Consider the following 15,845-nt stretch of genomic DNA (forward strand, 5'->3'; position numbering starts at 1 on the left):
ACTTAAGTAGTCTCTGGCCTCTACTCCATCCTCACAGGAATTTGGCCAATTGTAAAGGAGCAGCCAGCACATTGTAGAGCCCTGCATTTCCAGGAACAGAAAGTGACTCAAAGTTCAGTAGGCTTCTTTGGCGAGAAACACAGCCATGGCCAGGAAGTGAAACTGAAAGGCACCATGGACAGTGATTTTGTGTGTTTTGGCAACATGAGTGAGAGGAGGGCACAGGACCCCAGGCAGGAGGCTTCTCGGTGACCCCCAAGAGGACACTCTAACCAGGCCCCAGGCTCCAGGCCAGGCAGAAACTGAACCTAGAATCAGAGAACACAGGCCCGAGTCCTGGAAAATGACTCTCATGCCTCCCCACCCCCCGCCCCTCCCCGTTAACCACAGACAGTCCAAACTCTCTGGGGAGTGAAGTCTAATTAAGAGTGTATCTAGTCCTTGTCCCTGGTTCCTGGCACAGCTTCAGAAACCCTGGGAATTTCCTGAATGAAAGGAGCTGACTTTGTTGTGCTAAGGAAGTGATTCCAGGTGGGATCCTAGGTAGCTTCAGGTCAGTGGCTGGTCACCAGAAAGACCAACCCTGTGAATGGAGGGTGGGGACTTTGGGTCAGCTGGACCTCTGGGAAGGAGAAGAGGGATGCAGATTGAGTTCAGTCGAATGGCCAATGATTTTTGATCAATCATGTTCACATAATGAAGCCTTAATCAAAACCCTGGACACCAATGCTCAAGCGGGCTTCTTGGTTGATGTTTGCATTGATGTTCCGGGAGGTTGCACGCTCTGGCTCCATGGAGAGAGGCATGGAAGCTGTGTACTCCCTCCCAGACCTCACCCTATGTGTACTCTTTTAAATAAAACCATACTCGTAAGTATAACACTTTTCTGACTCATGTGAATCATTCTAATCAATTAGCAAGCCTGAGGGGGTTATAAGGGCCCCCTAATTTGTAGGCAGTTGGAGGTCCGGGTGACCTGGGAACTGCTTCAAGTGCAGCTGGTGACTGGAGTGAGGGTAGTGTTCTCAAGGACTGAGTCCTAAAACCTGGGGAGTCTTTGTTAACTCTGGGTGGTCAGGGCAGGAAGTAAAAGGCAATATACCCAGTGAGGGTGGAAACTGAGTAGAGAGTAACCCTGTGTCATTGGCAACCATATTCTGGCTTTAATTTTTATTTTTTTCATTCATTTGTTGAAAAGAAAACTGCTATGTAATTTATAGTTCAAGAGTTACAGGACATATACAATAATAATATCCCTCCACAAAACAATGGCCATTCATCAAGTGTCTGCACTAGAGGGACTGTGTCATCCTCACAGGTCCATTTTATGAAGGTATGGGCAAATATGCAAAATGTATTTTCTCCTTTTTAAAGAATGGCAGCATTCCCTACACAATATTCTGAACCCGGGGTTCTTCATTTGTCTGCCTATATGGATAGTATCACGTCACAGCAAATAGTGATAGTTTTGCTTCTTCCTTACCAATCTGTATGCCTTTTATTCCTTTTACTTATTTGATAATCCTAAAATTTGTATGGAGCCACAAAAGATCCCAAATAGCCATACCAGTCTTGAGAAAGAGAAACAAAGCTGGAGGTGTCACAATTCCACATTTCAAGTAATATTTCTACTGTCAGTAATTAAAACAGCATGGTACTGACACAAAAATAGGCAGAAGATCAGTGGAATAGAATTAAAAGCCCAGATAAATACACATGAACATGATCAATTAGTGTACAACAAAGGAGGCAAGAATATGCAAAGAGAAAAAGCAGTTTTTTCAACAAGTGGTTTTAGGAAGACTGGATAGCTTTGTGCAAAAGGACAAAACTGGACCAGTTTTAGACCATACTCAAAAATAAACTTAAAATGGATTAGAGGCCTAAATGTGAGACCTGAAACCATAAAATTCCTAAAGAACATATGCAGCAATCAAATCTCTTGGCTGTCTCCCTCAGCAACATATTTATGTCTCTCCAGGCAGGGCAAACAAAGGCAAAAATAAATTATTGTGACTACAAGGACAAGAGCAAAGGAAAACAAGCCTCTCATGGCAGCAGGGTTGCAGGGCTCGCAGGGCAGCAGGACTTCAGGCCTCGCAGGGCAGCAGGGCAGCAGACGTCTTAGGTTAGCAGGGCGCAGGCCTCACAGGGCAGCAGGGCAGCAGGTGTCTCAGGTCAGTAATGCAGCAGGCCTCACAGGGCAGCAGGGCAGCAGGCGTCTCAGGGCAGCTGGGTTGCAGGCCTTGCATGGCAGCAGGGCAGGGGCCTCACATGGCAACAGGGAAGCAGGGCTGTAGGCATCGAGGGCAGCAGGACAGCAGGCATCTCAGGGAAGCAGCGCTGTAGGCGTCAAAGAGCAAAGGGCAACAAGCCTCTCAGGGCAGCAGGGTTGCAGGGCTCGCAGGGCAGCAGAGCAGGCCTCTTAGGGCAGCAGGGCAGCAGGCCTCGCAGGGCAGCAGGGCAGCAGGCCTCGCAGGGCAGTAGGGCAGCAGGGCACCGGATGACTCAGGGCAGCAGGTCTCTCAGGACAACAGGCCAGCAGGTCACCCACGGCTGCAGGACTCGCAGGGCAGCAGGGCCGCAGGGCAGAGGCCACTCAGGGCAGCAGGGCTGCAGGCCTCGCAAGGCAGCAGGGCAGAAGGCCGTACATAGCAGCAGGGCAGCTGGCTACAGGCGTCGTAGGACAGCAGGGCTACAGGCATCCCAGGGTACAGGGCTGCAGGCCTTGTAGGACAGCCGGGCAGAGGCTTCACATGGCAGCAGTGCTGCAGACATCACAGGGAAGCAGGGCAGGAGGCGTCTCAGGTCAGCCGGGCAGCAGGCCTCGCAAGGCAGCAGGGCAGCATGGCTGCACGCCTCACATGGCAACAGGACAGCAGAGCTGCAGGCCACACAGGGCAGCAGGGCAGCAGGCGTCTCAGGGCAAAATGGCTGCAGGACTCGCAGGGCAGCAGGGCCGCAGGGCCGGCCTCTCAGGGCATCAGGGCTGCAAGCCTCGCAGGGCAGTAGGGCAGCAGGGCTGTAGGCCTCTCAGGTCAGCAAGGCAGTAGGGCTGCTGGCCTCGCAGGGGAGCAGGGGAGCAGGCGTCTTAGGTCAGCAAGGCAGCAGGCCTGGCAGGGCAGCAGGGCCGAGGCCTCACGTGGCAGCAGGGCAGGCCCTCCGCGAAGCAGGCCACCCTCGCCCTCTGAGCCTTGGGAGGCTCCTGAGCTCGCCCCGCAGGGCCTCCCCGGGCAGGGCTGGCCGCCACACCCTGGGGTCTGAGTGCCCCAGGCCTCTGCAGTCCCAAGCCCCGCCCCCCCACCCCCTAGCAGCAACCATGCTGGTGCTCTATGGCCTCAGCCTCTGGAAGGTGGGCCCCGCCCCCGCCGCCGCCCCCCTCCCCCGTCCCCTCCACCCTCCCCTCCACCCCTCCCCCCGCTGCTGGGCGGGGCTGCACAGGCCCGCGTGGGCGGCTTTGTGACCCCTTAGCACGTGGGTGCACCGCTCAGAGGCTCAGTGTGTGCTTGACCTGGAGAGGAGTCAGACGCCTTGGAGACCCTGTCCAAGGCCTTAGGCTCCAACCTCCGACCCTGGCGCACAGCTAGCCCTGAATGGGCCATTTATTTTCCAAGTTTCTTCGCCCTCCCCGCCGCCGGCCCCTGTCCGGCCGGAGTCGCCCCCTGGTCACTCCTGCCTGTGACACCGCCCATGCTGGCCGCGACCACCCTGCCGCTCCTGCACCTGCCGCCTGCTCTGGGCGCAGGCCGTTCCAGCGGGCTCGCAGGCCTGTACCAGCTCGCTGCCACGGGGAGCCCGGGAGGCGGCATCCGCTCCCCCAGGCCGCGGGCCCCCCTCTGGGCCTCCTCCCCGCGGTGAGCTGGAGGAGCCCTCCGGGTGGCCGTGCGCTGCCTGCGCGCAGTTCCCTGGTGCTCCGGCCCTCGAGGACTGCGAGGATCCCTCCTCCCGTGCGCAAGGTCGCTCTCCTGCATTCACTACCTGCGCAGGTAGCCAGGGCTGCGAGTCAGGTACCATGCCCGCCCCTCCCCGCTTCGATCCCACAGGGCATGGAGGAGGAGGTCCCAGAGCACCCCGCAGGACAGAGGGAGGCTCCTGCAGAGGCCAAAGGGCCGGATGGTGGGAGTGGCCGCCCCCACAGCCGCGGGGATACACAGGGGACATGCGAGCGCCCCGAGACCAGTGGCGTTCTCAGCCTCCACCGAGCCAGCCCTGCACCTCTGGACCGACGCCTCAGCCCCTCAGGAGAGAGCTCGTGGCACAGCACCCAGATGTCTCCGGTGTCCTCCTCGGAAGGCCGTGCGGCCACCTCTTCATGCGGTCCCGCGGGAGATGGCCTCGGGAAGGCCGACAGGGATGCGGCGGTGCTCCCGGGCCCACGCCCATGCTGCCCCTTGCCGCAGGAGACATCCGCGGAGGAGGCGGCGACTGAAAACCATCAGCCCGTCCAGAGCGTGCGGGACGCATCGAGGAAGGACCCGCAGGCTGAGGAGCCCTCAGGCGTCTCACCCCGGAGCCGTGGCCCGCCAGCACCTGCCAGCAGCGGGCGAAACAAAAGGAAACTGGGCATGCCCCTCTGTCTGCCATTGCCGCCGCCACTACCGCTGCTGTGGGATCGAGGGGACGTGCCCCCACCCCCTAAGCTTCCTTGCGTTGCTGTTGACAAGGACCTAGGCACCGTGCAGAACACCGAGCGTCCGAGGAACAGGACCTTGAAGCGCAGAACAAAGACCTTGGCCGACTGCCGGGCCGCTCAGCCTGCCCCTGCCTGCCCCCCGCTGGCCTGGGACACCGCAGGCTCCGCGCCCCTGGCCGCTCCCGCTGCCCAGGTCCCTGTGCCTCCCACCGCCGCGGCCGAGCCTTCTGCCGGGCCCCCGATCCTATCTGTCCCTCCGTCTTCCCCAACACAACAGGGTGGCCCGGAAACAGGACACGGAGGTCCTAAATCTCCTCCTCTTGCTGTTCCTGCTGATTCTCTTCCTCCGCTTACTTCCAGTCCCACTGGGGAAACTCCCCCTCGGGGAGGCCCTCTTCCACCAGGCAGCGCTGCAGCACCTGCCTCTGACCGCCCCCCACCTCCTAACACCTCAACCTCCTTACACCCAGCCTCCTGCACAAAAGAATCCCCAGCCCCTATGTGTGTGGACTCTCCCCCGCTCTCCCGGACAACCCCTCGTCCAGGCCACTGCACAGATAGCTCCGTCGGTGTAGTCCAGCCTGGCACCTCTAAGCCGACGTCTTCTACCATCGCAGCAAAGTCATCTACTCTGACCCCCAAGCCTATTTCAAACCCTGGTGTCGTGGACATGGACACTACGCCTCCTTCCCGGGCTGTCATCTTCAGCACGTCCCCGCACTGCAGGATGAGCTGTCCTCCGTTTTCGCGGGGCCGTGGCAGTACGACGCAGAGATGCCCTGCGAAAGTCGCAGCATCCACCAGTCCACCGACATCGGTGGCCCCCGGCCCCACCCCACTTCTTCATCAACTCTTCGGCCTCCAGGTCACCCCTCAGCCCACACATGGGACTCTGGCTGGGAGGCAGCAAACAGCTTTTCTTCCCAGTGCTCCTATCGCCACTGGCTTGCCCAACCTCAGTTCTGGAGCCACCACCACTCCAGTAGGCAGCACCTCTGCAAACCTCAACGCTCACTCTGACCCCGATGCCATGGATACCACATCTCCCTCCCGGGCTGTCGTCTTTCACTCCCACCCTGGGTCCCGGAAGAACCATTTGTCATTTTACAAGGCACTTCCTGGTTCTGGCAACACACCACCTACGAGCAGCACTGCCTTGGGCCACGGCTCTACCAATTTACCTCAAAAGTCAGCCAGCATACAGACCCCCGTTCCGAAGCACTCTAACGCAGGAATTGTGACTGGAGGTCACAGTGGGCAACAGCCTAACAATTCCTACCTGTTAGGGAAAACAGTCGCCCCAACACAGGCTGTCGGCCTGGCCCCTCCTATAACTCACCCACCTGGAGGCAGCACAATGCAGGCAGCTTTCGGGGGCTCTCCTTTTGGCACCACTGTCAACAAGCAGACGGCCTTTGGCAACCAGCCAGGTATTCTCCACACTCCTCACTCTACCACCACTGGCTTTGGAGGTCCGACTGGGAACACTAGCACATCACTCACAGCTACTATGACGGGAACACAGAGCTTTGTGTGGTCTGTAGTCCCCAGTGGCCCACCCCTCACGGCCAGCACTATAGGCCCACAGACCTTTGTGTGGTCTGTAGTCCCCAGTGGCCCACCCCTCACGGTTAACACCACAGGCCCACAGACCTTTGTGTGGTCTGCAGTCCCTGCTACCACTACAGGCCCAGAGACCTTTGTGTGGTCTATAGTCCCCAGTGGCCCACCCCTCACGGTTAACATCACAGGCCCACAGACCTTTGTGGGGCCTGCAGTCCCTGCTACCACTACTTACCCACAGACCTTTGTGGGGCCTGCAGTCCCTGCTACCACTACTTGCCCACAGACCTTTGTGGGGCCTACAGTCCCTGCTACCACTACAGGTCCACAGACCTTTGTGGGGCCTACAGTCCCTGCTACCACTACTTGCCCACAGACCTTTGTGGGGCCTACAGTCCTTGCAACCAACTCTTGCCCACAGACCTTTGTGGGGCCTACAGTCCCTGCAACCACTACTTGCCCACAGACCTTTGTGGGGCCTGCAGTCCCTGCTACCACTACAGGCCAACAGACCTTTGTGGGGCCTACAGTCCCTGCAACCACTACTTGCCCACAGACCTTTGTTGGGCCTACAGTCCCTGCAACCACTACTTGCCCACAGACCTTTGTGGGGCCTACAGTCTCCAGTGGCCCACCCCTCACGGTTAACACCACAGGCACACAGACCTTTGTGGGGCCTACAGTCCCTGCAACCACTACTTGCCCACAGACCTTTGTGGGGCCTGCAGTCCCTGCTACCACTACAGGCCAACAGACCTTTGTTGGGCCTACAGTCCCTGCAACCACTACTTGCCCACAGACCTTTGTGGGGCCTACAGTTCCCAGTGGCCCACCCCTCATGGTTAACACCACAGGCCCACAGACCTTTGTGGGGCCTGCAGTCCCTGCTACCACTACTTGCCCACAGACCTTTGTGGGGCCTGCAGTCCCTGCTACCACTACAGGCCCTCAGACCTTTGTGGGGCCTACAGTCCCTGCTACCACTACAGGCCAACAGACCTTTGTGGGGCCTACAGTCCCCAGTGGCCCACCCCTCACGGTTAACACCACAGGCCCACAGACCTTTGTGGGGCCTGCAGTCCCTGCTACCACTACTTGCCCACAGACCTTTGTGGGGCCTACAGTCCCTGCAACCACTACTTGCCCACAGACCTTTGTGGGGCCTACAGTCCCCAGTGGCCCACCCCTCACGGTTAACACCACAGGCCCACAGACCTTTGTGGGGCCTGCAGTCCCTGCTACCACTACTTGCCCACAGACCTTTGTGGGGCCTACAGTCCCTGCAACCACTACTTGCCCACAGACCTTTGTGGGGCCTACAGTCCCCAGTGGCCCACCCCTCACGGTTAACACCACAGGCCCACAGACCTTTGTGGGGCCTACAGTCCCTGCTACCACTACAGGCCCTAAGACCTTTGTGGGGCCTACAGTCCCTGCTACCACTACAGGCCAACAGACCTTTGTGGGGCCTACAGTCCCTGCTACCACTACTTGCCCACAGACCTTTGTGGGGCCTACAGTCCCTGCTACCACTACTGTCTTAAAGAGCACCAGGGCCTTGCCTGGCCACACGACCTCAGCTGTAGTTGCAAGCACCAGCACCGTGATCTCAGTGCTTCGATGCACTTCTAGTTCTACCTTCCTGCCAGGCACGCGGGGCCCACCTGCCCAGCGTGTGAGTGGTGTGAAGGAAGGGAACAACATCACTCCCAAGACTGGAAGACCTGGAATTCCCGCTTTATGTCAGCATAATGGGGGCCCACCTGATGCAAACACAGATGAAACCCTCATCGTGTCTATGATGGCAGCCCTCTGTATCAGCAACCGCCCTCGGAACCCTGGGGGCCTACCTGTCTCTAAGGCAACTGGTGCTACGGGGAACAGCACCATACCTGCTGTGACTGGACAAAATAGTGGTCCCCCATTCCTACAGAGCACACAGAACCCCCCCAAGCCACAGCACTGGTGGTGCCACGGGGGACACCACCATGCATCTTAGAGAGAACTCTCTACTCTCGGAACACGTGGACCTGCCCCTAGTCAGGGCACCCCTCTGACGTTGGTGAGCCAGCACTGTGTGTGCAAGTTCTTGGTCCACTGTTCTGTGCTCTGGGCGTGGCTAGGCTACCTTCTTAACCTGTCTAGAAACCGCCACCCACTGGTTCCTTCCTTTTGTCATGAATCTCAACATAAACGGAACAGATACTCCTCCACGTATTATATGTAATAGTAAATGGATTTTGCTGTATCAGAGCCTCAGTGGGCTCTTATCTTTCCCGGATTACATAGAGATACTTCTATATCTATAAAACTTTGTTCTTACTAATCTGCCTTTGCTCGTGTGTCTTTTTGTCTCGGCAGTAGAGAAAGAATTAACCGATGTGAGTGTGGTGGGTTGAACCAGACTTTATGCCAAAGTTTCTGCGTCTCAGAGACTGGAATGTGGAAGTAGCCACAGGTTCTGGCTGCACGCACAGACCCCTGAAATGTGCATTTTGAGTGTAAGGGATGGGAATCCAGGAGGAAGGAAGGTCCAAAGGAGGGAGAGATGAGGTGACTCGTCCTTGCCTCTACCCTCTGTGCTTCGCTCTCCTCTCCCCCGACTCTGACCTCAGTAGAGGTTGAATAACCCTTGATGAGTGCAAGGAAACCACCCTGTGATCTTAGTTTTTAAGAATGTTTAAATGTTTTCTTGGGTGCCTTCTTAGTTTAGGCTTAGGCCAATCATTCTTACACATTCCCACTTCACCCAGAGGAGACAGATTTGAGCCCGGAGAAACAAGTGGAAAAAGAGTACATGCATGCCTGCCCTGGAAGTGTTAGGAATGTCAGTTTATTTAGAGTTTATGGTGCCGCTTAAGCGCAGTAGAACAACAGATCCTTTTCAATAAGCAGCCCAGCTCTGATCTAAATCACTAAAATATCAAATCACCTGTGTTATTATTCCTGGTTCTGGCTGACCCTAAACTTTTCTGGATCTCCACTAGACTTAATAGAGGCAAAATTGCTGACTTTGTGGGGCTTACATTCTAGTTGGAGGGGAGAAAAATACATGCGTGTCGACGATCTGGTAGGTTAGTCACTTAGAACCCCTGTGGAAAACCAAGTAGCATACGGAGCATTGAGGCTGTAGGCAGAGAGGAGCGCAGCTTTCAATTTTAACAGTGGACAGGATAAGCCTCACTAGAAAGTGGGATTTGATCAGGCTAGAGGGAGGGAACAAATCAAATATCTGAGGGAAAAGCGTTGTAAATAATTGGAATAATCACTGCAAAGACCCATAAGAAGGGTACCGGATACCCTCAGGGAGCAGTTACAAACTAATGTGGGTGGCTGGCATAGGGTCAGCAAAGGGAGGAAAGAGAAGACGTGGGTTGAATACTCTGCACCATTTACTGGCTGTGCGATGACAAATGGTAGACCAACCTTCAAGAGTCTCCGTGGACTCAGTCTTTCTCCGTGGCCTATTTACGTTGCAAGAGTTTTGGAAGGCTAAAATAAGTAACTTATAACCCATGTTGTTGTTATTCTATAAATAAGGATAGATGCACAGAGGGTAGGTAGGTAGGTAGGTAGGTAGGTAGGTAGGTAAGTAAGTAGATATACAGAGAGAGAGAGGATGGGGATCGGGCATGTACATTTAGGTGCATGCTAATGAGCTCCTTAGGCCACTAGTGCTGCCTTGCCTTCAGCAGGCCTTTCAAAAAGGAGATCCCATGGAACAGGGCTGAGATCAGCCCTGCAAAAGAAAGAACACCAGGGCACAGAGGCTGCTGGACCCCTCCGGGCACCCTGCTCCCCGATCCATTACTCTAAGTTGTGTATTACAGTTCCAGAGGATCAAAGCTCCTGCTCCCTGGCTGCAAAGAACTGCCTACCCTTTGTAGGCAGAACTGCCTCTCAGAAGCAGGGTTGAAATCCAGTTTGCTTCTAATAGTCCTGCACCCTCTCTCAGCCCTGTCTGCTAATGTTACCAGGGACAACTTCTAAAAATTCGTACTTCTTGACTTTTTTTTTTAAGCCTTCAAGCTAAAAGTGATGCCCTGAATAAGGCAAATATTTAACAAACATGTGGTAGAGGTAAAGATGATTTTAAATATCACGTTTTGATGCACTTACACAGTAGAAGCAATTTCTAAAGAGACATTTTATTTTCATGCAAATAATACATGAGCCTAATAGCAACTTGAATGATAGGGAAATGCAGCCCTTCTCCCTCAAGGTCCCCTCTCCAGAGTCAGTTTCTTGCTACTTTGATGTCACCCCCATAATTCTAAACGTTATGCTTATCCTGCTGTATCATGACATACTCATTTTAGACCATGTTTTTACCTCTCTAACATGATGGAGGAAGATAAACTCCACTCCCACTGTTTTCCCTCCCTCTTCCTTTCCAAACATCACATTCAATTCATCTGCTGCTTCCCTGTTGTACCTTCATGTAACTGCGCTGGGTTTATTGGTGAAGGAAGGGGTAGCAAAGGGCTAAAAGCTGTGGTTCTGACCACTTGAATTAGAATCACAACCTACCTTATGGGGTTGCTTATGATAATGCAAATAGTAACGTACTTGCAGCCTTTAGTGTCTAACACACAGGACAGCTCAAGAAATATTAACAATTATTTATTTCTTGTGTTACCTACCTTCACCCTAATCTCGTGATTTTTCTCTATGCATGAGCCTGTGTGCCATGGCTCCTCTGCCTTGCCTTTCCCCTTGCATAACTAACTCACTTGACTCACTTTCTATCAATAACATGTTTGCTTTTGTTTGTGCTGTTAGTGTTCACATGTTTCCATACAATTGTAGCAAAGTGTTCTGTGTTTTATCCACAGCTTGGCTCTAAGGGCTGAAAACCAACAGCCTGTATTGACTAAGTATTGCTTAGTCCAAAATGAAGAGAAAACTAAGCCAAAAGCAAGCAGAAGGGAGATTAATACCAGAACAGAAACAAAGGAATTAAAGACAAAAAAGGTAATAGAAAATATTGATGAAACCAAGAGCTAGTTTTTGAAAAAGGTAAACAAAATAGACAAATCTTATCTAGCTAGAGGGAGAAAAGTGCACCCAAAAGTAAAATTGGAAACAACTGATAAAAAAAAAAAAAGAACAGATTTTATATGCCAACAGATTAGATTACCTAAAGAAGTGGTCAAATTCCTGAAAACATGTGACTACCCTGACTTAGAGAAGAACAAAGTTTAAATAGATAACGATGAAGGAGACTGAATCAGTAATCAAGTATCTCAAAAAAAAAAAAAATCCCAGGACTAGATTGCTTCGCTGAAAAATTCTACCAAACATTGAAAGAAGAAGTAATACCATTTCTTCTTAAACTCTTCCAAAGAATTCAATAGTATAAAACCAGTAGAAGTGTGTTCAATTTTCATCCCCATCCTACATGTCCTGCAGAGACAATTTTCAAAAGAGGAAAAATCTCTTTCAAACAAATATAAAATAAATATGTTAAGGATTTTATTTAGCTTATTACTAATGAAGGAACCAGGTAGATGATATTACTAGTTGAATGGAGAATCCCAAAGAAGAGACATTTTTAGTTCAATAATACTAAAAAGAACATTAAAATGAGGCAAGAGTACTACATTCTAAGATAAGGGTAGTAAGTCAATTGATGTTATCTATATAGATAGATTATTATCTATATGTCTGCTATGGACTGATTGCTTGTGTCCTCCACAGAAATTCATAGATGAAGTACAGCTCAAAATTCTGATATTAGTAGGTGGATTTTTATATGATGCCTTAGTCATGAGAGCAGAGACATCATGAAAGGATTAGTACCCTGGAGATCCCAGAGAGCTAGCTTGCCCTTTTTGCCCTTTGAGGTGACAGGAAGAAGATGTCCAATTGGAAGTGAGCTCTCACCAAACACTGAAACAAAGTAGCCTTGATCTGGTCTTCCTATCTTCCAGAAGTATGAGTATAAATTCATGTTTATAAGCCATGAAAGAAAAGGACTTTCTTCTCCAGAGAGAAAAGAGGTTTTGGATGTCAGAAATCAGGAATGTTTCCACTAATACAGCAGAAAATGCTGAGTGTTAACAAAAAGCTCCTTTGAGCCCCTGGAACAGGAACACTCTGCACAGCTGTCTACCCCGGGAAATGCAGGCATTGGGTGCTCCCAAGGTCACTACCCTAAGCATGGGGCTGGAGAGCCTTTGTTCTGCCTGGGTAAAGTGTGAAAACAATAGGAAGGATGACAGCGTCTAACTTGAGCCCCTCCCTCAGGAAGACTTGGCTGATAGCTGCAGGCCCATATTTACTGAACATGAAAGTGAAACCATTGTTTCATCACAGAACAAGCAGTTCCAGGAAAAGAGACATGGAAGAGTTTTGACTTCAGGTGACTCAGAGAGTGAAAAGGAGGGCAGAGAGACACCAGAAGCCATGGGAGGCAAGTCTCTGATGACCGTGGAGGTCATCTAGCCAAGATTCCTGTGGGAGCCCTGGGGAAAGGGAGGAAGGCTGTGAGCAAGTTTTCAAAGCTTCCAGTGAATGAGAGGAGCATTTCCCATCAGAAAGAAGAAGGACTATAATATTCTTCTATCTTTTTGTTTCTTTCATTTTAGGCACCCTGTTGTTGGCTGCTACGTTTTCAGCCTTGGCATGAATGACCCTGGTGAGTCCTGGGGTCACATATCATGAACAACTTATACTACAAGGAGGGGCTTTGAGGAATTTGGCAAGATAGCAGGGAGGGAGACACAGTAAGGGAGGAAGGAGCCTGGATTTTAAGATTTATATGGAAGATCAAGAGGAAAATACCAAAGCTCCTTAGAAGGAGAACATAGGAGGATTTGCTGTATCAGATAAGATTTATTTCAATGTTATAGTATCTAAGACAGTTGGATGCTGGCATAGGGGTAGACCAACAGACCCACAAAAAGGGACACAGACTCCTGTATAGGATTCAGGCATGTGTGGACTTCTGAGGCATGGGAGAAGCACATGGGATGTCAGTGGGTATGGAAGGCACCATCTGGTAAATGGAGCTGACAAAATGGTTCTCCCTATGGACAAAGGTTACTGAATCTCTACTTACATCACTTCTGATCATCAACCCCAGATGGATTTAAGACCTAAATCTCAAATAGAAACAGTAGAAGAAAATATAGCTGTTCTTATAGAAATATTTATGAAATAGAATGATACCTGTATAAAAATGCCAAGATTACAGCTGTATAAAACTGACCAGTATGATACCTTTGACTATATTAAAGTGAAAAGTTTCTCTCCTTAAAAATAAATCCAAAGATAAAGTTTAAAAATCTCTGTAAATCTGGAGAATATATTTGTACAAATGTAGTTTCTAAGGATCAATGTAATGAAGGTATTTTAATCCCAGAAATCATTAAGAAAAACTGGTACAATCTAGCATGGACATGGATAAAAGGCATGAACAGAACTTTATTTTTTTTAAAAAAAAGAAATGTATTTGGGCAAAAAAATAGAGAAAAATACTGCAGATTAACTAGAAATGAGAGAAATGCACATCTGTGCCCTATAAGATGATATCATTAATTAGTTTCATTGCAAAATTTAAACAATTGGTCGGGGCACCTGGGTGACTCGGTCAGTTAAGCATCTGTCTTTGGCTCCAGTCATAATCCTGAAGTCCTAGGATAAAGCCTCATATCAGGCTCCCTGCTCAGCAGGGAGTCTGCTTCTCCCTCTTCTCCTGCCCCTTCCACCCCACTTGAGTTCTATCTTTCTTTCTCTCTCTCTCTCAAATAAATACATAGAAATCTTAAAGAAAATAAAGTTGGACAAAACTGGGTATTGGTGACAATGTATATTGATAGAATCCCTGAAACATGGCTGCTAGGAATGTAAATCAATACAACCACGTTGAAGCAACAATATGGCTGATTCTTATAAAATTGCACATTCATGCACCTCACGACTCAACATTTCTACTTCTAAAAGTATAGCTACAAATATGTGATATGTATGTATATATACAATGGGATATTATTCAGCTATCAAAAGAAGACAAAATCTTATATTTGCAACAATGTGGATGAAACTAGAGGATGTTATGCGAAGTGAAAGAAGTCAATCAAAGAAAAACAATTATATGATTTCACTTATATGTAGAATTGAAGAAACAGAACAGATGAACATAGATAGACGAAGGGAGGGAAAAATTAAAAGTTGAAATCAGAGAGGAAGACAAACCACAAGAGACTCTTAACTCTAAGAAACAGACTGAAGGTTGCTGGAGGGCAGCTGGGTGTCAAGATGTGGTAACTCAGTGATGGGCATTAAGGAGGGCACTTGATGTAATGAGCACTGAGTGTTATATGCAACTGATGAATCACTAAACTCTACCTCTGAAACTAATAATACACTATGTTAATTAATTGAATTTAAATAAAATAAAAATTTTAAAAGAAAGTTCTGTTGTCTACAAATCAATATAGATTCTAATAAAAATATTAATATTAAAATTTTATCGAATTTATTGATCATTTCAAGTAGGTGACTTTTCATTTCATTGCTTTTCTTCAATGTTTTTGTTTTTTACTTCATTAATTTCTGTTTTAATCTTTATTATGTCCTTCCTTAGATCGTTTGCATTTTCACTTTTTTCTCTCCAAAGGTGAATACATAGGTTTCTGATTTTATCTTTCTTCTTTTCCAATCTTGACACAACACTATAAACTTTCCTTTAAGCACTGCTCTGGTCTCATTATAAATTTTGATATGCAACATATTTATTTTCAGTTAGTCAAAAAATGTTTTAATTTCCTTTGTGAATTCCCCCTTTGTTCCTTCCATATTTAGAACTCTTTTAATTCAAATATTTGCAGATATCTTTGTTTCAGTTTTTTAAAACTGAGGTATAATTGACATATAACTTTATATTAGCTCCAGGGGTACAGCATAATAATTTGATATTTGTAGTTTATCAAATATTGCAAAATAATCACCATGACAAGTCTAGTTGTTATCCCTCCTCCAAAATAGTTACAAGTTTTTTTTTCTTTGAAGAGGACTTTATGATCTTAGCAACATTCAAATATGCAATACAATATTATTAACTATAGTTCCTGTACTGTACACTGTATCTCCAACTTATTTATTTTATAAATGTTGTTTGTACCTTTTGCCTCCTTAACAAATTTTGCCCCTCACTCAGCAGTAACCACAGCTCTGTTCTCTGTACCTAGGAACTTGGTTCCATGTTTTGTTTTGGTTTCCTTTTTTTTAAATTTTTATTTATTTATGATAGTCACACAGAGAGAGGGAGAGAGAGAAAGAGAGAGGTAGAGACATAGGCAGAGGGAGAAGCAGGCTCCATGCACCAGGAGCCCGACGTGGGATTCGATCCCGGGTCTCCAGGATCGAGCCCTGGGCCAAAGGCAGGCGCCAAACCGCTGGGCCACCCAGGGATCCCTTGGTTTCTTGTTTAGATTCCACATATAGAGAGATAATGTGGCATTTGTCTTCTCAATCTGACTTATTTCACTTATCTAAGGACCTCAAGATCTATCCATATTCTTGCAAACACCAATATTTTAGTCTTTTCCATAAGTGAAAAAGATCCCATTATACATATGCATATTATATCACAATTATATCATACACACACTTATTATATACCACAAATATACTTATTTTTCTT

At 49.2% G+C, this 15,845-nt stretch overlaps 1 protein-coding gene across 1 annotated transcript; it reads left to right on the forward strand.

Moving 5' to 3' along the window:
* The first annotated feature begins 3,593 nt into the window (after positions 1 to 3,593).
* Positions 3,594 to 8,195, forward strand: LOC129494652 (nuclear pore-associated protein 1-like). The gene is made up of 2 exons (XM_055301544.1): positions 3,594 to 6,276; positions 7,717 to 8,195. The coding sequence occupies exons 1-2, from the start codon at positions 3,594 to 3,596 to the stop codon at positions 8,193 to 8,195; spliced, it is 3,162 nt and encodes a 1,053-aa protein (XP_055157519.1).
* The last annotated feature ends 7,650 nt before the right edge of the window (positions 8,196 to 15,845 follow it).

This window comes from Nyctereutes procyonoides, unplaced genomic scaffold (assembly GCF_905146905.1).
Source record: "Nyctereutes procyonoides isolate TBG_1078 unplaced genomic scaffold, NYPRO_anot_genome, whole genome shotgun sequence".
Taxonomy (NCBI): domain Eukaryota; kingdom Metazoa; phylum Chordata; class Mammalia; order Carnivora; family Canidae; genus Nyctereutes; species Nyctereutes procyonoides.

Bases quoted from the DNA above. Each gene is read 5' to 3' on its own strand.
- LOC129494652 (XM_055301544.1), top strand. From the start codon at position 3,594: ATGGGCCATTTATTTTCCAAGTTTCTTCGCCCTCCCCGCCGCCGGCCC. The intron at 6,277-7,716 runs GCCCACAGACCT...TGGGGCCTACAG, and splicing joins CCTCACGGTTAACACCACAG to TCCCTGCTACCACTACTGTC.